Source organism: Scomber japonicus, chromosome 7 (assembly GCF_027409825.1).
Source record: "Scomber japonicus isolate fScoJap1 chromosome 7, fScoJap1.pri, whole genome shotgun sequence".
NCBI classification, from domain to species: Eukaryota; Metazoa; Chordata; class Actinopteri; order Scombriformes; family Scombridae; genus Scomber; species Scomber japonicus.
In genome coordinates, this window is record NC_070584.1 from 9,229,665 (window position 1) to 9,254,361 (window position 24,697).

At 42.6% G+C, this 24,697-nt stretch overlaps 1 protein-coding gene across 1 annotated transcript in view; it reads right to left on the reverse strand.

Moving 5' to 3' along the window:
* Nucleotides 1-4,550: 4,550 nt before the first annotated feature.
* The window catches only part of nhsa (Nance-Horan syndrome a (congenital cataracts and dental anomalies)), a 54,587-nt gene continuing 34,440 nt past the window's right edge, over nt 4,551-24,697 (reverse strand). Inside the window, exons 2-10 of the mRNA XM_053322100.1 lie at nt 14,717-14,869; nt 13,505-13,638; nt 13,241-13,288; nt 12,831-12,899; nt 10,697-10,889; nt 9,146-9,277; nt 5,768-8,578; nt 5,307-5,430; nt 4,551-5,229 (exon numbers count right to left, since the gene is read on the reverse strand). Of these exons, the coding sequence (XP_053178075.1) occupies nt 4,596-5,229; nt 5,307-5,430; nt 5,768-8,578; nt 9,146-9,277; nt 10,697-10,889; nt 12,831-12,899; nt 13,241-13,288; nt 13,505-13,638; nt 14,717-14,869 (4,298 nt within the window). The 3' untranslated portion in view covers nt 4,551-4,595. The remainder of the gene's footprint in view (nt 5,230-5,306; nt 5,431-5,767; nt 8,579-9,145; nt 9,278-10,696; nt 10,890-12,830; nt 12,900-13,240; nt 13,289-13,504; nt 13,639-14,716; nt 14,870-24,697) is intronic.

Genomic DNA, 24,697 nt, shown 5'->3' on the forward strand with positions numbered 1-24,697 from the left:
TTCCTCATAATCAGACAGATTAAGTTAAAAAGCCATGTTGGGCTGACATTTGCTTAAGGCCTATATCTCCGGTGCTGTCTTTAAAGCCAGAGGGTATTTAAGGATACAAAGCCAACTGCACAACACAAAGACAAACACTGAATGAAAGGCATTTCAGAGGAGTGCCACCATCAAAGCTCGACCGGTTTACTCCTCAGTTCCTAATTTTTAGGTGCTGTAAAGCTGCATTTAAATCTGATATTTTCATTATACAATATGACATTTCTCCAAAAATACTACACCATTTTTTACATGTCTACACAGCCGAACACTCAAGCCATGCCATCCTGTCTCCATCGTTAATCGAGGTCAGGGTTCATGGTCAGCGTGCCCTTTGATGGGTACCCACTTGGGATACCAAACAGTCCGGGTCTTTGTTTACCTTTTCTTTTTTCCTGCACTCACAATCTCAGCTCAGTCGAAATGAACAGAGAACAAGGCGTTTTTGTCTGTCACAGGCACTGTTTGACATGAGCCAGAGCAACAAAAAGAATTCACACTGACTTCGGAGCTGGAGCACGACCATGAAAATGACATGCAGAAATGACATGTTAATAACTGCCTCTGAGCCACAAGGCACCTATATAGAGAGAAAACTGTTTAGATTTGGGCATATAGCTTTGAAAAAAAAGGCCCAGCTGTGTTATTTCTCTGACCGGGACACAAAGAAACCTAATTTAAATGTACCCTCAATTTGCATTAAATTACCCAGTGGACGTTCTCCTGTGTATTCAGCTGAAGAACACCCTCTAGTGTTCATTTCAAATCAATCAGCCAATGCGGTGAGACCCCACATGCCACCCCATATCAGCAGGCCCTGTATAGGCTCAATCAGGGTCAATATGAGGCAATAAAATCATAAGAAACTGGAGTTCTCATAACATAAGAGAGCAGAGATTAAACACAGCGTGCTAAAGTTTCAAGTTTAGCTCATTATGCTTGAAGGTGTTAATTCTTGCCATTTTACAGTCTGATTAAGAGAATAACACTCAAAGGCAGATGTGCTTTGAGTCATAGCTGTCTTTGTATAAATATTGAACATTAACTAGAATATGCAAGACGTTTGTGAGATGTAAATCCACTTTATGGCTATATGTTGTCTTTGTGTTTTTGCTACTTCCAGTTTTCCAGTTGGTTTTTATTTTAAACTGAACTGTCTTCAAGCTTATATCACCCAATTCTTTAATTAGATCTGTACAAAATTGATCATACATTCGAGTTGTTTTGACTTTATGCTTTTTCTACCAATATAGTGAAAACCAAAGGCAAATTGTAGTCCAGTTATTCTAGTTTGACATTGTGAGAAATGTCGCCATCTAAAGGTTTGAAGATGATACAACACTTCTACAACTTCAGTAAGATGTTTTGGTTTGTCAAAGCAATACATGCGCAGGTATTACTAATAACATTAACGATGACTCTGTTCTATTCAAGTGTCCCCGTAAACCATGACTGTGTGACAGTGAGCCAGGACCCTGAAACTGAAACAATTTAATTGGATTATTTATACCTGTGCATTTCCTACGGTGACATGTTTAAATGTACTCAATGAAAAAGGCAAATAATTACAAGTATTCATGCCAAAGAAGAGTGAAAAGTAATTACTTAAAGGTTATGTAACTATATTTTTGTTATCACACATTTGGGGAACCAGTGAGTATTTCCGGCAGCAGGATGGTGTATACTTGTGTTTAAGTCAACTACAGTGGCTATGTCTTCTGTAATGAAGGAATATGTCACCCAGTGCAGCACAGTGGTTCTTTGATGCATTTGAACCATTTTTGAGCCTAATGGCACAGAGGAATACATTATATCAGACTCTGGATACATAGGAAATACTTGTGGTCTTTTCACTGGATTTGTTGACAATGTGAGAAAACAGAATAATACTAGACTTATACCTTAATCATGAGGTGTTCAAATCAACAGATTTGATATGTGGGTGATAGAAAAAGTTAAATAATTAACATCACACCTGACCCCAAGAGTCATTTTCAAAGCAGTCACATTTATTTGTCTTTTCATACACTTTTGCTAAGCAGCCTGTTGTGCTAGCAGTTGGCTTTGATAGGATTTACTATGGGATTTCCACAATGCTTACTAAAAAATAAATACAAGACAAAGTGTTCCACAGCTCAAAAATATAGTACAAAGGTTTGAAATTAATGTAAACTTTGAAAACATGTTGTTTGTTTGTTTTTTTTACATAAGAAACAATTCAACAACCTTTGTGACCATTCCAAAAGTTTTCGTATTTACAAGTTTGTACAAAAAAAAAAATTACAAAGCTGATAGCTACAGTATAGAGGTTGGTCTGAAGTCCAAATGAAATGCATCTAGTACCATAAGTTATGTTGTAATTATTCTTTAGTATTAGGTTTAATGTTTTCAAGAACATTTCAGTCAAGTAAACAAGAAGAGAGAAACCGTCCAATGCTGTTAACATGTACACGTTCTAGGCTTTGGAAGGAGCATCTAGTCCACTCCTAAAGCGTACTCAAGAGTATGATTATTGTTCAAGGAAAGTCAAACAGCTCCATGTACAGGTCTATAAATATCTCCAGGTACAGCAAGAGACAAAAGAAACTTCACAAACATCACTTTATCAGTGCAAAAAAAAAAAAAAAAAAAAAAAAAGGTTGGAATGAAGGCTCACAGACAAAACCGTTGTGTACCCTGTTATATGCAAATGAAATGATGTGGAGCATTTATTTGAGTTGTGTGAAGTTACTGAAAGGAATCATCCATCTGTGGTGTTTATTAAGGCCAAAATCAAGCTGATATTTACACTCCCATAGGGCAATATGGCTACATAGACTCTGTCAACTTTGCATAATGGTTGCTGTGATAAACACCATATACTTACTCTATAATCACTGTGAATATGTGGGACAGAAAACAGACTCAGCGTGTCAGGGTTATAACTAAGACCTCACTTGTAGCTTATGACTGTTCGTGCCATCATTTAATGACAATTATGAGTTGCTTTCCTACTCGTCTCTGCAACCAGTGTCTCAAATAGGTTTTAAAATTTGTCTCTTATAAACAAAATAAGAATCTGAATAAAATAAGCTATTTAAAATACCAGCAATGCATTGCATAACTTTACGTGTAAAGATTTCAGTTTTACGTTGGTGTAGACCCTTTTCTGTGTCAGTTAAAAAAATAAATATATTTAGATTGTGACGACACAGAAAAATAGGAGACCATGGCGAGTTATTGTTTGATGGGGAGAAAAATAGATGAGCATTTGGTACAAAATAGCAGCAAATGCCAGCAAAAAATCCAGAGCTTTCATCTTTTCGTTACGGACGATAACCTGGCTCCAAATACAACTCGACATCCACCATCAAAAACCGAAAAAAATCACACACCAACACTTAACCTGCTGAGGCCCAAGCTGCTTCCTCACTTATTCTCTTCTTGTTGAACAGAGTAAAATAAGGCATATTTGATCCTCCTGAACACTTTCCATTTGCCCTTTTCGACGATTCGTAAACACACCATGTCAGCAAACCGGAAATGACCATTATTACTTTTTTTTTTTTTTAAAAACACATATGACCTCCTTGTTCTTCTACAGCTCTCCTGTTTCACAACCTCCAACTTTTTTTTATCACTTCTTCGACTCCCACGTTAACACCTGCTCCCTTCTTGTCGCGATTGTCAAGTTAGTGCTCGGCTTTGACATTTTGTGTCTCACCTCTAATTTACTCATCTTTATTGCATGACAGTTTTTAAATGTTGTAATAATATGCTATCTTTGATATAATTTACTATATGCTTTTTAAAAATGACTAAGTAAAATATACAAAATCATCACACCAAATACAGTTTTTCAGCAATATGAATAGATGCATTGAAGCTTCACATTTTTTTTCCGGTTAGTCCTGATGTTCACTTGGGGGTTTAAAAATGAGTAAATGTACAGATTGTGCCTAATTGCATAGGTATTCACAGAATACATACAGTTCATACAATATATTTTTCTATTTTCACAAGATAATGATAAAAAATGTCAAATTTTAGGATTTTTTTAATAACTGGAGAAATAATTTGACAGCATAACATCTAAGATTTAACATGGATGTGTCTAACATGGCTTTGGTTTGACATTAGCCACAGTTATGTTTAAAATGTGCCTTAAACTAACCCAGTAAAATGTTTTTTGCTTGTCATTTTTGTTCATAAATTATATTTTTTCACAGAGTACACATACTTAATACTCTGGTTCTTCTTTTCACGTGGAGTTTTTTTTATACATACGTATATGTATGTATGAAGTAATTATTAACACAGGCAAATGTGTGTCATGTATCCACAGACTAACCAAAAAGGAAACAGCTATGAAACTCAGCCACAATCAGTAAATTCATTATTTCTATAACAAAATGGTTTCATCCTAATGTTTTGCAACCTCTTCAATGCCCCCACTATGTCTCATATATATTAAATTAATTCTGGTCCATTTATTTGAATTGTAAACTAATTTCATACCTTTTGACAATTTTTTTCTTTCCCCATACTGGACCACAGTTTGAGGTGGACCCTGTATTCTACGTGGAGCCCTGTGATGAGCGGTCATCATGAGGACTCCCGTCTGAGTTCTCTGTCTCGCCCTCAGAGATTGCCTGCATGGGCGCTGAGAACAGTCTGCCGCGCATACCATAGCGGCTGCTGTTGGCGGGCGGGGGGATTCTGGAGCGGCCCTGCCTGGAGGCAGCAGACATATGGAAGGATTTCAGGGAGAAGCCCTCTGCGTTGGCTTTGGGGTAGGGGCTAGAGATGTGATCTGGTCCTGATTGATCCTGCTGCTGCTGCTGTAGGGGGGATGCTGGCTCCTCGGTTTGTCTAGGTGACTCCAGCATGGAATCTCCTGAAGATTTGGGGGTGAGGGGGCTCTTGAGGATCTCTGTAGCTGACATGCGGTAGCTAGAGTCAGAGCGGCTTCCCTTTTTAAGCAGCAGCAGTTTGAACTCCTCGTTGGAGGTGCTGGACTTCTTTGCGTTCCTGTAGATGGGCCCAGAGACTCTCTGTAGGCCCGGTGGGGTCACAGCAGGCGGCGGCGTCACCACTGAGCTTGGGGAGCTCACAGTGCTGCTGGGTGGTGTGTTCCCCGATGCAGCACTGAGGCGGTTTCTCACACCCATCTCGGTGGAATCCTTCCTTCCCAACACTTTCCTTTTGGACCTGAGAATAAGACATGCGATTAAGAATCTCTCAAAACTTACAGCAAACACAAAGAACCTGCTTTCCAAACTGCTTACCTGTGTATCATAGCAAACAGGTCCTCAGTGGTCCGAGTTTTGTTGGGTGATAGAAACACACTGTCATCCTCTGGCTTTGACTCATCACTCAGCGGGGATATTACGTTATCACTGGGTGTAGAGTCTGTTGACAGAAACCAGGCAACAGTTTAATATAAAATTGTGTAAAAATGCCAATCATCAAGATCAATAGTAAAACTATCCAGGAAATGTAAAAAAAGATGAATCTGCATTTTGTGACCCCACAGATTTGTCATGAGACCCCTTGTACGGTGGTTGGGAATCACTCCTAAACTCAATTTACAAAATCTGTATTATTGAACATCATGTGTCAACAACTTTTTTTTGCACCACCCATTTTTATATTGGAGTGTTTTTGCTGGTTGGCCACAAACAAATTAACAGTGATACCGAGTTAGAAACTAACACAACTGACAGAGAGACAGATTGACAGTCAATACCTTTACTGAAGTAATCCTCTGTCTCTGGTGTGGACTCCTCCCTGCTGTCCTGAGAGGCACTTTCGGCTGAAACACCTGATGACTCAGATTCTTCCTTGCTACCTTCATTACTGATTGGACTTGCTTGTAGCGTCTCAGACTGACCATCAGTAGCAGGCACTTTATCAAGACTGTTGGTTCTCTTGGGTGAACTGTGCAGAAAAGAGGGTTGGCCTGGTTTTATTTGACGATGTTCTTCCTCTTCAGATGGCTCAGATCTTTGCGGTTGTAAAATCTCAGACTGCGAGCTGCATTCAGGTGTCTCCACTGACTCTCTGCACGTTTCTGCTTCGTGACTAGTGGTGGTCTCAGGGACTTCTGTCGGCGGCTCCCACTGCACTCTGAATGCTGTCACGCTCTCTAAAGGAACCTCCCTCGTCTCACTCTGACATGCTACTCCTCCATCTTCGAGTTCTTCATTTGAGGTAAACACTGATTCACATGACTGCTTCGATGCCGTGTGATGTTGTTGTGAGTTGTGATACAGTGGACTCCTCAGCTCTAATGGTTTACTGCTGGAAAGGGTGCTAGTTAAGTTCACAGTGGGACATTTGAGTCTTTCAGCGTTGTGACTTCCTTCGTGCTCCTTGCTGATGGATCGGAGCTGGACTGAGTGTAGCACGGTGGGTGTGATGGACATAGGGGGGATGTTAGACACCTCTGAGGGAGGAGGTGCCGCAGGTTTGGCTGACACTGTGTCTTTTTGCTGATTTTGGTGAGGAAATTGTAACTGAGTCCTGTAAGCTGGAACCTTGTTGCCGACACTATGAAGGGCACTTAAGTCGAGGTGGGAGGGAGGGATGATCGGCAACTCCAGGTCTCTCTTGGAGGTGGCTCCATCCCTACAAGACAGCGACGAAAGAGACGACTTCCTCTCTGGGACTTTGGGCTTCCTCTTGCCACTGGCTGGTGACAACGGCCCGGGAAAGAAGGCGGAGGGGAATGAGGAGGTGGGGGTTTCTGACTGACTGGAATAGCCACTGGATGGGCTGGCCAGACCTGCTAATTTCTCCGGGGACCCTAGCTTGAACTCGCCCTCCACTGATGGAAGTGAAGGTGTGGTGGCCCTGGAGCCAGACTGTGATGTCTGAGACTCAGAGCTTTCCTGCGACTTGATGCATTCGATAACAGTTGTACCCGTCGCCGTGCTGGAGTTCGACAAAGATCGGTAAGGATCGCTGGATTTTAAATCATTCAGGAGCCACAGATCTGCATAGTCTGACTGCACAACCCCCTCGTCTTTGAATGAATGTGCATCTGTGGAGCTGAACACACCTAAGTCAGGTAGATCGACCGAGCCCTCGACCCCCCAGATCCTGAGAGGCTCTCTGACTAGTGAAGAGTTTTCTATATGACCTGGAGAACCAGACAACGCCACATGCAGTTTCCTCTCCTTGGAAGACAGTGGGAGCTGCTGCCCACAGGTAATCTTTGGTTCTTTCTTATCGGGGATGTTTCCATCACTGCATATTTTCCTCAAGGATGAACTCCTTTTAGGAGGAGACGGCTTCGCCTTTGGTTTCCTTAAAGAGAGGCAGCGTCTCCCAAAAGTCATGTGGCGACTCATTTCAGACAGGCCACAGTCAGAGCCGGGGGGTGCATAGTTATAAGTGAAGCTTCTGCTACCTTTAAGACCGCAGTCAAAGTGCATGGAAGTGTAGTAGCCTTCAGTGTCTACAGAGTAGTGTGAGACGGTGTCTGCTTTCTCCGACATTGGCTTGTCAGAGAAGCTGCTCTCACAGGTGGCCATACTGGTGTAGCTGGGGCAGCCCAGGCTGCTCTCAGCCTCTCTGCTCGGCTCAGGGCTGAAGTCCTGTGGGCGGGGAGGGTCCGGGTGAGGGTAGCTCCACTCCTCGACGGGAGTGCTGACCCCTACTTCCTCTAATATGTCCATAGCTGTGGAGGAGAAGGAGCCTGCCCGCTGGGTCCGTAGGCCATGATAGTGGTCCAACATGAAGCTGCTCTGGTCGTCGTGGGTGTGAGTGGCAGTGTTCAAGGAGAGCTCAGAGTCACAGTGTGAGGAGCCGGTGAGTGGTGGAGAAGCTGCCGGGGGGATTGTTTCTGAGGTCTGGGAGGGGCAGGTAGAGCTGCTCCCGCTCCAGTTCCCACTAGAAGACTGGTGGTCATCTTTATGGTCCATCTGGCCTACTAGCACCCCTGCAGCAGAGACTGAGTGTACTGGGCTACTGAAGGTGTCAGAACTGGATGATATGTCACAGCTGCCCAGGTCGACCTTCCTGGGCAGCTGGGATCGGGTTCTCTCTATCCAGCTGCGCTCCGGACTCTCCGAGAGCTGCGTGTACTTCAGGCTCCCCAGCTGACGGCTGGACATGGCCTGATCATCTGTGCTTTCCCCTTCATCCTTCAGAATCCGCTCCCCAGGTCCAGGCAAGAAGTCCTCGGTGTCAAAAGGGGATAGCTCCTCCTCATCATCACTGTCATTGTGGCCATTGCCCATCATCCGGCTCCCGTCTCGGGGCAGGCTGCGGGAGCGCAGGCGTGCGCCCACGGAGGCAGTGAACATGGCGTCAGAGCTGTCCTTCAGAGAGGAGATGTTGCCTGCAGAGTAGGAGAGGGAAAGCGGGACTCCTTGGCCTCGCTGGCCCCTTATCCTCCTCCGAGACGGGGCTCCTGATATCAAAAATTCTTCTGTCTGGCAACCTGAGTCTCTGGTGTTGAGATGGCTGGCCAGCTCCTCGTTGGAGGGAGTGATATCTGGGCTGGCATGAACTATCACTGTCCGTTCTCTGGAACCAGGAGAGTCATCGGAGTCTGAGAGAAGAAGGAAGAATGTGGAACAAAAGCATGAGATGAGCACACTTCTTTGCTCTACTGTGTTTCTTACTCATATTTCTCTATCTTATTGTGTTGGTCATAATAAAAAAAAACATTAAAACTTTATTTTTGTGAGGGTTTACATTGTTGAAAATGAATTACATCATCCCTGGTTTGAGTCTAACTTTTGTTGCATGTGACTGGACATCTTTTGCGCCCCTCACTTCCTTTCTTCACTCTATAGTTTCTTGTCTAATAGAAGCTGAAAATGTCCAAAATAAGTACAAAGGAACAAAGGAAGACTTAAATATGCCTCAAATCATGAGTTGATGTCTTTAAAATTCATGCTGACATCATAGCGATGTTCTATACTTACCTTGTAATAGCCCACACAAAACCATTCTTTAGTTTAAGTGACTCCATGGGAAAAACTTAACAGCAAATCCACTATCACCAATGTTATCTTCATTTTACTTTAACAGCAGCAGGCTGAAGTAAGTTGAAGTGAAAAATAAGTTATTACGTGTGTATGTGACAGACAGGCAGACTCAATAAGTGACATACCTAAATCTTGCTGCACCTGTCTGGGAACGCCGGCGACAGTCCTCCGTCTCCTCAACTTCCTCCTCCTCTGAAGCACAGACTGCGAGTGAACGAGGGAGCAGCGCACACTAGCATCTCTGTCAAAGCCAACCCCTGCAACGGAGATGGGACATGTGAGGAATCTTTGTTTAGTGGCAACGGCAGCGATTCCTTCTTTAACTCTCACGCTGACTTGTAAAAGAAAAAAAAGAAGAAGAAGGAAAAAAAAAACTGCAACACTTGGCTCAACTGAATTAGATATACTATAAAAATAGCAGTCGAGAGTTGAGGACAAGTTTCTGATGGAGCCACAGAGTCTGAGTGTGCTTAATGTCTCTGGCTCCTGAATGAGTTCAAATCCACATCATGAAATGTGTGACAGAGATATTATAAAAACTCCTGTGAAGGTTTCTGCTTCTGTGTCCTTGATGTTTCCCCCTTGTTTTCCTGCCTCTACCCCCACCACACATTATGACTATCATGTGATAGCAGGTCAGGCCTTTTCAGCACCATAGCAATCGCTGGACTTTGCTTACAATGTGCATTTTTCTCTCGACTGTCTCTGACTCAGCCAGTGTTGGCGTACAACTCTGCTTTTCAGTCTATGCGAGCGGCGAGTAAATAACATTGGGCAGGCCTTTTCAACAATTTGGACAGAACTAATTGGCATTCATGTCACAGCAACTTGCCTCTTTGCTATCGCAGGCACAAAGCATGCATGAGAAAGAAAGCCAACAGGAACACAAAGCATGACTTGCACATTGACAGTGATTCTTCGTGGTAACATTAACGCCTTTCATAATGACAGAGTTTTACAATTGATAGCTCAATTCCTAAGATTATAGCAAATAAGTCATTGTTAGTCCCAATAATTATACAGTATTAATGAGGAGTGCCAAGCAGTGACAAACACTGTGACTGTTAGCTTGCTAACACTGGCAGATACTGTATGTTAAACTTCAGTCAATGTTAAAGGAATGGCTTGACTTGTATTGCGGAAATATACTAGTTTATTTTTTACTGAGCGTTATAAGAGAAAATTGATACCACTCATTTCTGTCCATTAAATATGAAGCTACAACTAGCAAACGGTTACCTTGTTTTAGCATAAAGGCTTAAAGCAGGGTGAAACAGCTAGCTAGGCTCAATCCAAACACACCTCTAGAGCTCACAATTTAACATGTTATATCTCAGATGACATTTTATACATGATAAGACATATAACATGCTGATTGTTAAGCTTTAGAGACATTGATAGGTGTTTTTTTTAAAGAGTTTGGAATAAGCTATCTAGCCATTTCTCCTTGTTTCCAGTCTTTAGCTAACTGTCTCCTGGTTGCAGCTTCATATTTACTTACTTATTAACTATTTATTTAAGAAAAAAGAGCTAGACAGCTCATATTGCTAAAGGAGAGAAAGAAATGACAAACCCTCCAAAGAAATAATATTGATAAACCTGCACCACAGCTTAAACCTGTCACAAAGACATAGATTCAGACAAAAAAAAAAAAACGTCAAGTGCTTTAAATTTACCGGTCACATTAATGGGGATGACACATGAGGTGATCACTTGGGAATGGCTTTTCATTCTTTCCTCTGGTGTGGGCAGCGGTAGTGCTTTAGACCAGTTAGTCTGCTTGTCCAGGGTGGATGGGTTGTTAGGGATGGGAAACTTAGACCGCTGACCTAGAGCCACCCCGTCAGAATCGGGGTCAGAGGGTGCAGCCTGTAACAGATGGATATTTGCATGGTTAGATTGTTATGGTTAGGCGGCATTACGTGGGAATGGTACAGCCGAGATTTTAAAACATGATCAAACTCTGCTCCTGAGAGGCAAATGTGCTGCTGCTGCGATTAAAGTCGGGAATTACATTTGAATTGTCAAATGCTGAGTGTTTATCTGGGAAAGAGCAGAAGACTAGATGTGGAGATTAGTGTTTTATTAATCTGCAGCAAAGACTGCTTACTGTCTGAGCAAAAGTGAATCAATACTCAAATACACATCATCTTCCAGGAGCTGAGTTTCATGTTAAGACTCCATTAAGTAATGAAAATGAAAAGCATGCCTGAGAAACAGAGAGAAAGAGAGAGCGAATGGAAAGCACAAAAACATTCAAAGAACTTCCTCAGTAAGTTGCATGCAAAAATCTAAATGCACTAAGGAGAAATGAAGAATTTAAAACATTTTGTACCTTCAATACAACTTAATAAAACTGACTGTATCCGTGCTTGGAAAAATGTCAGACCAATAAAAAACGTTTGGCACACACACACTGTACAGCACATGTAATGATAGATTCTGCTGTGAGAAAAAAAGGAGACGTCTCCTTCATTCAACAACCGCTGCACGGGACATAATTGTGACAAACAGTGTAAATAGTAATTTCCAGTCACAACATGCTGCTTTGGAAACTCTTAGGTCATGCTCTGACAATCTGTGGCACCTATCCCGAGTCTCCTGCATAATAACGACTCTCCGGAAATATTTGAGAGGAAATACTCGTTCCTCTGAGCGGCAGCCTCAGCATCAATCACTGCACAGTCCTCCCCTCTGAATACTCCACAAGTCCGGCTCCTTTTTTCCGTGGGCCTCTTCGCACTTTCGGAACTTAAATACTTGCACATCCCCTATAACTTACGTCCCCGTGCTACTTGAAGTTTTGAAGTTAGGCTATAAGTTCTTACCTTGAGATTCCTACAGAGAGGCACATGTGAAACTGGGAGTGCTTCTCAGGCTCAACTGGTTCCCACCTCCACGACCCTGCAACCTCCCACCCCCCCATTAAAAGCCAGCTCTTGAGCTTTTGTGCTCTCTGTTCCCAGCAGACCAATGAGACCCTGACAAAACACTGGCCACAAAAGAACCGGTTTCCTTGGAAACTTCTTCCAACTAGTAGGAAAAAAATCAAAGGGAGAGCGTTTACAGCTGATTTGTCTCGAGAAGTGAAAGGCGGTTTTAGGAGTGTCTGAGAGGATGGATGTGCGAGACGAAAGAGTGGAGAATGGGTAAAGAAAGAAAGGGACGGTGAAGGACAGTAGGGAAGAGTGGACACTCACAGGATGAGAGGAGAGGAGAGGAGGAGGGGGGAAAAAAGGGAGTGGCAGTGTTTAGGCCTGTCCAAATGCTCATTTCTCTACAGCGAGCATGGAGCCTGATACATTTAGTGAAAAAATAGCAGCTCAGTTTTTAGAGGGAGAAACATGAGGCTGTCAGCTCTTTTGGGGAAGGGTGCAGTGAAGAAACCGCAGCACTGAGGGATCATGGGTAATCACAGGCGTAAGTTCGGAGAAGTCAACCCTATCATTAGAGAAACCCTGGCTGCTGGGCGGCTGTGACTGTGGCCCTCACACACACATTCCTCACATACTGAGAGCTCAAAACCCCGGCCCTTCACATGAGCTCCAACAACAACAACAGAACGTAATTGAGTGACGCGTCGGCGTGGATGAAACTTTAAGGCGGTGCTCTCTTTTAGTTTTGGGACTGTACTAGCACATGTTTATAACTGGGTGGAGCACAGTTGAATGAGAAGCTGCATTGAGGAGGCATGCATTTAAAAAGATATTCATGATGTAAATTAGAAGGTGTCAGGTAAGGAGTTGTGAGAGTGAGTGTTAGGAGGAACACACAGGAGTGAGGAGGAAGGAAGGAGGGGGTGGGGGGGACCAGTACCTTTCTGCTCCAGGGAGTGAAGCGGCAACATTCGGTAGGGGAGGAGGAGCGAGTGGTGTCAAACTGAATTAAAGGGCAAAGGAAAAAAAAAGGAAAAAAAAAGGAGGACAACAGAAATGGCAAAAATGAACATGGAGATATCTGACATGAACATACACACAAACACACAAACAAACAAAAAACAAAACACTGGGGTAACTTTGTGTGGAGGGATATGTGGACTGTGAAATACATGTGAGGCAGTCTGATGAGCTGAAAACCTGAAAGATTTATGCTACATGTATTCTCAGATTGTGGGTCTGTGAAACATAAAGTTGATTTAATGAATATATATATATATACAACCATGCTCTTCACAGACAACATGAGACAACATTACCAACACAGTCCACTTCCCTCATTACCTGCGTTTGTGCTAACTGTGTTGTAGCATCTCTAACAAGCCTCTCTGGCTGCTGGGAGGAAGACATGTGGATTTCACTTGCATCAAAATATAAGCACTTTTTTTTTTGTTCATCAAATAAGGAATTCCATTAAAAAATATATAATAACTTACAGTCTGCTGATTGAATTTCATATTCTTCCAAAATATCATAATAAATATAATGTAAAACATGGAGAAGAAAAGCTCTGAGCATCTAAAGACAGTATAATGCTGCTCATCTTACCGTTGTCAAATTTCCGCTTTTCTTCTTTTGCCTCTGGATGGTGTTTGGGGAGGGGTACATGGGCATCGGGGGCACAGCCGAGATGGAGATGGTGACTCTGCGTTCCCTGCTACCTGATCGTCTCTGCTGGTGATCTGTGACAAGATAGCAAATAAAACAACTGAAGATGCACTGTGTGTAAACTCCACACATACTCACGCATACATGGGGCAAAGATGAAAGGTCGATGTAAAAAAAAAAAAAAGCAATCAATGTAAAAGGCCTGCAAATCTGACTTTGTGAAGCTTTTAATGTTCAGTCATTGAGTCAGAGCAATATAGATGAAGTCTGTGTAGTTAGCAGTGTTATATTGGATTGCATTAAAGTGTTCATGTGCATTTGTTCAGCAAAATCAATGTAGCAGAAACAGAAATGGTGTCTTTTTTGTTCTAAGCGTTCTTCTTGCTTGCAAAGAGCTGATGCCTACATTTCTCACAAAGCATCTCAACTACTAACAATAGGCTTGGAGATTCGGTGTGTCATACTATAATAGTGGCTAACATAGCCTTGAGCTACTAGCCTTCAGCAGAGATTAGGAGTGAGCTACATAGATCTGGTAAATTCCTTCCAACCCCACACACCCATATTTTAGTCACTTTCTTTTTTTTATCACTATAAAGTCTTCAGCCCCAACTGACATCACCTGAGGCAATTTATCAGACTTTGTGCAACTCCTTTTGGTACCACAAAAAGCTTTATACATATGCAGTAATAAAACCAGTGCACCTTTCCTTTAATCAATTTCTCTGTGACCTTTTTGATACTCAAAAATTAAGTAAAAGCTCACAAAAATATGATTAATTATAGTGCTATTGTTCTGTATTCTACAGGTGTTCATATATTTGTGTTCATCCCTATAAGTGCACATTTATGATGTGTGTCATCTACAGGTTCACACTTGAATCATCTTACATCTGGTGTGCAGTTGCTACATATGTCCACTAGGGGGCAGAATGATACCAGAATGAAAGACTTCCAAAAAAAGCAGAGGCAGACAGTTATGTTGGGAATATCAGAGCTGACTTTTGAAATAATGTAAAACACAAAGAGGATGCTTTTGAATGAAAATCTGAATGAATAATGGACAGAAGGATTAATTGGAAAGAAGAGAAACATAAAGAGGCAAAGTTTGAAGCAGATGTTGTGGTCAGTTGGGGTGTCATAGGGCCTCACCTTGGTGCAGGGCCCACAGGCTGAAGCTGGCTTCCCTGTGGAGCTCTTCTACACATGTTGGCCGTGTGGATGGGTGGAAAACGTTCCTCTGCTGGTGCCAGGGAGCTTGGTAGTGCGTTGTCAGCTTACTCTCCACATCCAGGTTCGACACCGCTGTGAGAGGGATGGACCCGGTCAGACATACACTCACATACAGCTCAACAAGAGCTACAATACACACAATTAGCATTTGAAGTGCTCTTTAATATCATTCTTGATAAATGAGGTACGGCACATGGCAGGAGTTGTAGTGGAAAGGCGACTCGCTTTCATCATGAGCTGTAGCCTGCTGCAGCTTTAAATTTCCACTCTGGCATATTTGTGGTGATAGGCTGGTTAGGATCATTAAGGTGAAAAGTCTCAACAGTCTGAGCTCCCCAGCCTCAAAAAAATTGTAACTAATGAGGTTTCCATTACGGCAACATCATGGTGCCATGAGGGCAGATGAGATGGCTAACAAATATTTTGGGATCTAAGGTCGAGATGAAATACCAGACTCAAGTTAGGAGCCAAATCCTGAGAGAGGAAAGTGGGATAATCAGATCCAAAGTTAACAGGACAATAGCCTGTTTACTAATGCAATGCTATTAACTGTAGCCACACAATAGGTTATTACTGCAACCTGACACTGTGACTTTCAGCCTCTAAACATTGACCAGTACCTGAAGTAATCTCTCTACTCCCCCTCACACCTACTCGGTTTACAGAGAGGGAGATGCTCAGCTCTCAAGTTACACATAATGTATGGAGGGACTGGACGAAAGTGAGAATTTTAGATATAAAAAGAGCTGTTTTGTCTTTATGTTGCTTGTTTGTATTTTGATTAGATTTTTAGACTATGTGATAGCAAAAATAACAGGAGTAAAGAATGATTAGAAATCATGTGTCTGTTGATACTGGCATCCATAAGGAAATGAAACTCCTCCCCATCTAAGGAAAATGTTGCGGATTAGCGGACAAGCACATCTGTCAGTCTTCTCCTACCTGGCTGACATTAGTGGGTTTCTCCTTGACCTGGCAGCTTTTGTGAAACACTCTCAGTCTGACCTCCATGTCTGCTGTGAGGCAGCTTTGGCAGACCAGGACCAAGTTTCCTTTGTAATGCAGCCAGAAGCCAACCCCAGTCTCTTTCACTCAAAACAGACAAATTCAACTACTGATCACTGCTAACAAAGGCCAGGAAGTCCGAGCGCGGCTTTAATCTGAAGCTTGGCCTGCTGCTGATCAAACTGCTGCATATGTTCAGAGGATTTTCTGGCAGCGAGACTGCTGTGAATTCTCTGACAGGTCCTTTCCAAGAAACGTGGTGCCACGCAATCCCCACGAGAGGGAATTTGTTTATCTGTCATCCAGGGACAATATGAGGTTTTCCATAAAACACCCCAGAGTGATCTAAAAGCCCTCTGCGGTGACCTTGTTGACCTAGAAAAAAGGAGCTCTGTGCTTTGTCTCCTGCTCAGCTGTGGATGCTGGAGGTGAACTCATCAAAGAGAAGATTTACATATGTGGAGCGACAGTGCTTTTTCTTGCTGTATAATAATGAAAATGTTTTATTCCAGCCAGTCATTACTCACCGTCAGCCATGTTATTTTGACATGGTGTTTTGACTATGTGAACAGGGCAGAAATAGACTCTAACAGATGAGCTACACAAAAAAGATAATGTACATTGTGTTAATTACTACATATTCGAGGTGCTGTTAGGTGTATTTCTGAACTTTGGACAGAGCCAGACTAGCTGTTTTCCTGCTTCTAGTCTTTATCCTAAGCTAAGCTCACCACATCATGGGTCTGGCTACATAATGATCATAATTAGCTCACAGACATGACAGCAGTATCAATCTTCTCATCTCCTTCTAAGGAAGAACTACTACAGCTGTACCTTTAATATTGTGATACTGCTTTCCACCATACTGCCCAACCCTTGTGACCATGCTTATACAGACATGTGACAAATTAAAGGTTAACTAACATACAGTGATTTAGTGAGGAGTTGGGCCACCTGAACAGCTTCAGTGCTTCCTGTGCCTCCTTCAAAGGATATGCCCCCATTTGGTGCTGTAATGATAGTGGTGGAGAACTGTCTGAGATGTTACTCCAACATTTTCCATAGATGTTCAGCTGGTTTGATCCCCATCATTTTCATACTCATGTCACGTATGACAGCATCTCTTGTTTATTTCATTTATGTGGGTGTTTCTTTTAATTTGTTACCTGTCTGTTTGTCTGTGGCAAAAACATGACTGCACACACATCTGCTGAATTTCAAATTTGCCCAACATGACTGATTATACAGTATTTCTTCTGTGGATTGTGGTGAAATCTTAGTGAATAACCGGTGATGAGCCCTCTGACACTGTTTGTCAGCCTCTCCCCTCCCTTCCTCCCTGCTGAGATATGAACTCCCGGCCCTGCTGTGACACCGTCGACGTCTCCACCAAACTGAAAACCCATTTGACAACAACAACAACATCTAGGGCACAGACTGTGCTCCGTATGCCTGCCACCATTCATCTTCCCCCGGCTAAAAAACATATCAGTGCTTCCATTCACGTCACTCATGGAAACCTCTGACTTTTATTTCAGTGAGTCTGTGTGCGTAGAACAAAGTGTGAGTGCATGAAAGGTCTCCAAAGAGGTTTTCATAGAGAAAGAATCCAGGTCCATATGGGGAAACCCTTTAATAGGAGAGCAGTGGTCAGCTGTTACCCCAAATGAGGCCAAAGAAAACACATCAGCCCTCAGTCATCTCATTGACCTCTTGGCAGCTTTCTGTTTCTTTCACAGCCTCGTTGAGTGATCCTCAACACGGCTGTGCCGTGCCAAATGAGCCACATGGCCTCAGGTGAGAAGAAAAACAAGACATTCATCTAAAACTTCTAAGATATGCTGCCACTTTTCTGGATTTCCACTGTATGCTATTAGACTTTCTTCTAAGCAAGACTTCTCTCTAATCCTCTTCCACATTACTTCTTTCCACTCAGAATCAGCCTGTGAACTTTCCTGATGAGGTGAAATCACGTAGTCTATTATCTACACCCTGACACAACCTATCAATCTCTCCTCTTCTCCTCCTCCTTGTCATCTTCATCTGCAGCAGGATCATACCCCCCCTCCACCCAATAACCTCACCGCTATCTGCACCGCCAGCAGCCCTGCAGGCCGGGAGAAGAAGGGGGGATGAAAGCCTGCATCCTCAGACTGCCTCTGCCTTGTAATTTACCCAGCATTGGCCCAGACAGGAGCCAAGCCAAAACCCCTTACACCCACACTCACACTCTCACACACCTACAATTTGCCAACGGCCTGGGAAAACACAGCCGCAAATGTCAATCATTAGGTCACACTTAGATAAGAAATACTTGTTCTTGAACAGACAATGCAAGAATATTGTGGCAGTAACTTTGTGTAAGTTGCTGCCACAGTATGAATAGCAAGGGTGCGTTCATACTCTGTAACGCAGGTTAAACTAAGCGAATGTCTCTGACACATGCCGAGGAGAAGAGGGCGCTTTCATCTTACAACGCTCGAACAAAGCGCGGGCATGTTTGTTTAACCGCTGCGGTCGAAGCAGCAAGTTGTGCATGCAGAGCAAAACGTAATGGGAGGTACACGCAGGCTCAGTTAAAGCCCCAGTAAATTATACAGTACCTTGGGATGTGAGCACGAGACAGCATCCTAAAGCCATGATAGAGTGGTGCGGTTTGAGCTTTGAGCATCAGCGAGACATGAAGTCAGTCAATGTCTCTCCCTCGAGTCACCTCAACTGGATCTCTCGCCGCATGTCCCTCATGTCTTTACAGTGACGTCCTCAGGCTCTCTACTGCCACACTGACCTACAGCTCTACCGGAACATCTGCTCACACTCCTCCCCCATGTCCCCTTCCTCACTCCAGACCCCCCCCCCATCCTTCCACACTCTCAAACATCAACCAGTGTGCTTGGTACAGATGGTCCAGCCAGGCCTTGACTTGGGCAGCCACTAATCTGTTTATGGTCTGCTACAGGAGAGTGTTAATCCAAACCGCTGAAACAACACTGACCGCTCAGCCCACAATGGAGGAACATGGCGGGTGTAGAGGAATGCCAAAAGATGTGCGGGACGATCGATATTTGAATTCTTTACTCAAATGTTTATGGTGTTCAAGTAGTAGAGTGTCAATGTGATTCAATGTCAGGATAAGAGATATCGAGGTCATATTCTATAAGATTCAAATCCAGCATTGTTCTTTAAATGAAATAAGAGTCTGTAGTAAACAATAAAAGGCGCCGTTTTCAGATGAAGAGCCAAATGTAGCACAAACAGCTGTGCAAAGGACTGAATGCAAGAATGAATGTGACTCACCTGAATCAAGCAAGAAACAACATGTAGCCAGCCAGATAGTGATCAAATATCAGGGGAAAACACAAATCGAGAATTCAAATAGGGATCTGTTCACTGTCCTTGAAGAAAACTCGGCCCTGAAAACAATCCCGCTGTTCCGCATTCATCGGTCAGCCACTGAAGAAAGTCCCTTCTGAGGTCTGATAAGTAAAAACACAAAGAATAGCGTCCCAATGCCGGTCAGCACAGAATAATATCCGTCTCCTCGGTAATCCGCTCTGAGCCCACATCCTAACCAGCTGATGCTGATGTCGCTGCTGCTGACCCGCTGCAGCAGATGGGGCAGAGGATTGTTTACGTTGAGTAGAAGGGCAAGGCTAAAGGCGGTGAGTAACACTGAAGGTAAACATAACTTTTGTTTGTTTAGTAGAAACCTCCACATGGTACCTTTAAACCATGATAGTGAATGCTAAGCACAATAAAATATCCTAAAATGCTACAGTGCCTCATCGATTTAATAATGTAGCCATCACATTATGTCTCATATTCAATCAGAAGTAAGGCTGCAACAAATGATTATTTTCATTAAGAATTAAAGGAGCACTCCACCAATTTAACACAGTTTTGTTTAAAGTTTATAAAAAGTATTGTGCAACCAGTGTCCTCTGTGGTTCTGGAGGAGCTTTCTGAAGTCTAAGAAAATAACCATGATGATCGGGGGGATTTCTCATTTTGGCTTGGAGATTATTAATTTATTACAGGAATTTACAAACTGGGAGTGTGGAGTTTGCAGTTTCAATGTGGGAAGTGTCTCAATATGGGAATCTGTTTCTCATACATGCTCATACGGCCTCTTAGCTTTATGGAAGTGCAAAAACAATACAGAAATCAAACTGATTTGTTTATAATGTATTAAAGTACAGAGTGAAAACTGCTGATCACAATTTCCCAAAGCCCACATACACATGCCTTGAAGGCTGCTGTGTATGATCAACAGTCCAAAACCCAAATATATTCAATTTGCTTTAATATAACATGATGACAGAGAAGCTGCAACTAGCTGATTATTCAACTGCATAAACAATCAAGTGCCTAATTATTCTGGCACTGATTATAATCTCACAATTCACTAAGTGATTTCAATTTGCACTAGATTCGTCAAATCCAACTGAATGAATCAGATTTTAATTGGACATAATAGAGGACCAAATATTTTCTCAGTCACTCAATGAGGATTGTGCTGACTGTGCTCATTTTGTCAGCTTGAGTCCTGGAGATTAAACAAACTCAATCATAGCTGAAGCCTGAAGCTCATTTTATTGCAAGAAACTAGGACTCTTCCTTTCTTTCTCTCCTTCTATGAGCTGCATGTTTATGCCACCACACCTATTTAAATGGGCTCTCCCTCACCTCACCTGGGGCTTTGATGTGGGAAAGCAGGTGGGTCCGGTGACCTCTGTTTGGAATGTGATGCTGGGAACCAGGAGGCCCACAGGGGGCTAAATGAGCCATTGTTGCAGCCTGATGCTGCTCTCAGCTGCCTGCAGGTACCACAGCAAAGGGCTGTTAGGCTGTAATCAAGCCACTGGTTTGCTTCCTGAAGTGCTTTACTGTCCCTCAACACCAGTCATTTAATTACCTAGTTCAGAAATGAAAAATAGCTCAATCTTCGACAGCGGACGCTATTTACGGTCTCATAAACTGTGTGAGATTCTGATTCTGACTCTTTAATTGAATATAGTGCAGCTTTTGTGTTAAAGTATGACATCACCCCTGCAAGAAAAGTAATGCAGGTGTGTGAAATTGCTCTTGTTTAATTGCTGTGCGCTAGAGTCTGCTTATATTTCCTGACTTGAGGTCACAGCGTCAGTGTGCGCTGCCAATGCCCACACACGAAAAAGTCGTCTGGTGGTGGAATTAAATCATTCTTGCTCTTCAGGAGAAGTTTCATTTTGCTCAGATTTTGGAAGAATGCCTGGGCCGCCAAACTGTCTGTCTGCGTGTGTGCCAAGAGGTATAGCAAGGGTGGAAATGAAGATGGAGTGGGGGAATCCCATCAGATATCACAGAGTTTCCATTATAAAAGATGGAAAAATACATTACCTCACAATAAACACAACGTTCTGCTGAAGGCAAATTATGGGACACATGGGAAACTTGATATCCTATAGATATTCAGTATGTGACCACCTAGATCTCTATACAAGTAGCTTGGATAGACAAAAAAACCAAAACATAAAACAGGAAAAGTCTGTCAGTAGTCTTAACCCAACATCACTTACAACTTGAACCTCAAAGCTTCCCTCTTCTGACACACTCCCCAACAGAACTATAAGATTTCTTATGTTTATCCATTTCCTAAACACACATACACACACAATCATTATGGATAATATCTGAAACCATGCTGCAGCACATGGACATTTCCTGATTGTGAAATCCTCCTAAAGATCATCCAGCGCTCAGAGCTGGAGAAGAGGCCTGTTTTCTCAGCTGCTTCATATTAGCTCACTACAAAGTCCAACAGCAGGCTTGCGGTGACTTTGAAATACTTTCCATTTTGAAATCTCCGAAGTAGCACATATCGCAGGGTAAGGCATGTTGCCAACAAGAGGATCTCTCACTCTGATGAGAGAGGGAGCAGATTCTAGAGGTTTAAGGAAGGAGGAGGACGTGTTAAACGATGGTTAAAATGTCTGACATGCTCGGAAACAGCACGTGGAATGTTCATGAGAGTGTGTGGCATGTTTTATGGTACCATAATGAGCAGGCAGCTTTGTGAAAGCGTCATAACACATTTATGCAATGCTCACTATGAATTTAGTCATGTTTCTGAACAGAGGACATGAGTGTGTACACATAATAAATGAGAATGGGAGGGGCGGGGTGATCTGTAGGAACAAAAAGTGAAAACACATTTGGATAGTAATGGCTGCGGTTCATCTCCATTTCTTAACAATGGTCATAGAAGACCATAAATCTGCCAACACCAGCAATATTTTCATGTTAACAATACATCAAATTACCATGTATTATGTAAAAGAGACTGCCTGCAGTGACCACCCCAAAATAATTATTACATGTATGTTCCCCTAAGCTCTATAAAGCATTTTTCTGCTAATTTGGGGGCTTTTTCATGGCTCACCAACTGCATTCATCAACTGACAGCTGTTTTTATTGAAAAAAGTCTGATCTGAAGTGTATGCTAACTGCCAAGCCCCCAACAGCAGACAGACATAGTTAGATGCTATCTAGTGAACATAATGGAGCAGTTAGCGGCTAAATAGTCAGATATTTCTTTCAGGTGTTGCTGGGGATCAAAGCCGAGCTAGAAATAGAATAAATATTGGACTGAAATGTGTCAGGTGGACAGAAACACAACTCTAAATGAATGCTAATGTAGCTCCCTATTTGCTAACTTTGTACTGTGTGTGTTGTGTTTTTATTGCTTATTCCAGAGAAAAAATATAAGTAAATGACTGCTGCTTTGACATAAAAAATAAAAAAGCACTCACAAAGCAAGTGACTAAAAGAAAAAGTTTGCTAGTATATACAGTTATATTTGGAACTAGCTAAGAGAGTTAGCAAAGCATTGACACGGGTTAAACTAGCCACAGTTTAGAAAGCTAACTCTGCAGCTGAAACCACCTTTTACTCAAATCATTCATTTTCACCAATGATTAACACTGCTAAGGAAGTGTCAGGATGTGCCTCCCAGAAATTTAGTTCTTGCAATTACGCAATGTATTTAATCATGAACTGAACAGCTCAAACAAGAGGATAGGGAGTTTCCACCACAATTTCCAGTCATTAAAAGCAAATATGATGATGAAATAATCTGGAATTTGCTGTAAGCAGAACTGCCCTGATTAAATTTATTAGAGTGGAAATGCCATTCACACTCAGAAAGTCAATATCCTCGTTTTGTCTGTTGGCCAGTGTTTGTTATCCTGTTCACTCTATACAACCTGACCCCTTGTTTACCACCGCTCTTTGACTCACACTCACTGAGCAATGAAAAGGAAAGCCACAGCGGGACAAAATCTGTGAATGAGAGCAACTCCCGGCTAACAGAGGCGGTCATTTAATTTTTCTGTCCTTTTACGTGTGCACTCAGCGGGGTCGGCGGGGGTCAGGGCCCACATTCAGCGACAATTTTACCTCCTGACCTCTAGACACCTCATTATTAGGTCTGCACACAGACTGGGAGGTCAGCTCACATCAGTAAACACTGAAGTAAATCACAGGCTGATTGGGCACTCATTCCCTCCATTTTCTATCACAGTAAATGCTGGGAATAGAAACTGGATTCTAAAATGCCTCATGATAAAAATCATACTTTAGATGTATGCCTTGAGTCAATACTTTACTGATTATATGGAGGTCTTTACTCCAACTACCAGTCTGAGAATAAGAGATCTTTAGGAAAAACAGCACAAACATTGTAAATTAAAAAAGAAAGAAAAAAGTAGCAACCTAACCTAAATGCACTTAAAATTCCTTCACCCCTTAAATCAGCACGGAGTTCATTTTACAGCTCTGTCCTCCTGATTCTCCACACAGGCCTCTCAAAGGCTGCAGCACACCCTCTCATATCACATCATTTAACGGTCTTTGAGGTCACAGCTGACTCCTATTGGGCTGTAATGGCTCTCCTGCTGAGCTTGGCCCAGGTCCCTGCTTTCGCTGTATCTTTGAAGTACTCAGACACACTTACAGACAGCCTCTACAGAGGAGGAAGGGGTGTGTCTGGGCTGGTCCCTGCTGAAAAAGCTCTCAGGGTTTCCGTAGCCTGCAGGTACACCTGGCCTATTAGTCTCACAAATGAAAATGTGCGCTCTTTGACCTCCTGCTTTTGTTCAGTCTGAGCTCCCGTCTCGCAGGCACCTAAGGAAAGGCGGGAACTCTTGTAGGAGTGTGAAAAAAGAGAGAAAGAGCTCCTGGCTTTACTGGAAGTAAGAGTAGTACTAACCATGAGGTGGGTGATTATGAAAAACCTTGATGTCAGAACAAGGGAAAAAGTAATATGAGCGGACTCTGCACTGTCTGCTCTGTCAACACGAGCCCAAGTGCTTACGGGAATTTAGTTGCATTTAAATGGGTGAAACAAAAGGGTTTTCTCTGTAGCCAGACAGGATGAGCAGCTCAGGAGTGAATTTACCTTTCCACAAATACAAAGCCAAGAAAAACAAGTATAGAATAGCAAAGGAGATTAATCTTTCACTCTGCTGTTCCTCCGCCAGACCAACACGCTCCACTGAGCTTTTTGTTCCTGCATGTCACTCATATAATAAAGTGTGCGTTGTGTTGCTTCTATGCCGTAGACAAAGGCGTTATGCAATGTCAAAACAAAACACCATGCACCTGACTCTGCTCTTCTTCTATCACACATTTCAATGCGCACTAAAGAGAGGTTTCTATTTGCTTAGCAAAGACTGCTTGCTTTGAGGCTTAATAAGCCTAATATAATAGTTAATAAAAGTGTAATAATTTCTTCTCACGTTAGCAGAGGTGCTCTTTATTTTGAGCGAGGCAGGTTGCCATCATCATAAAACGCTACAGGAATTTCTGAAGAATAATAATTAATTTAACACACATATTATTCTTTTGCCAAGTCTT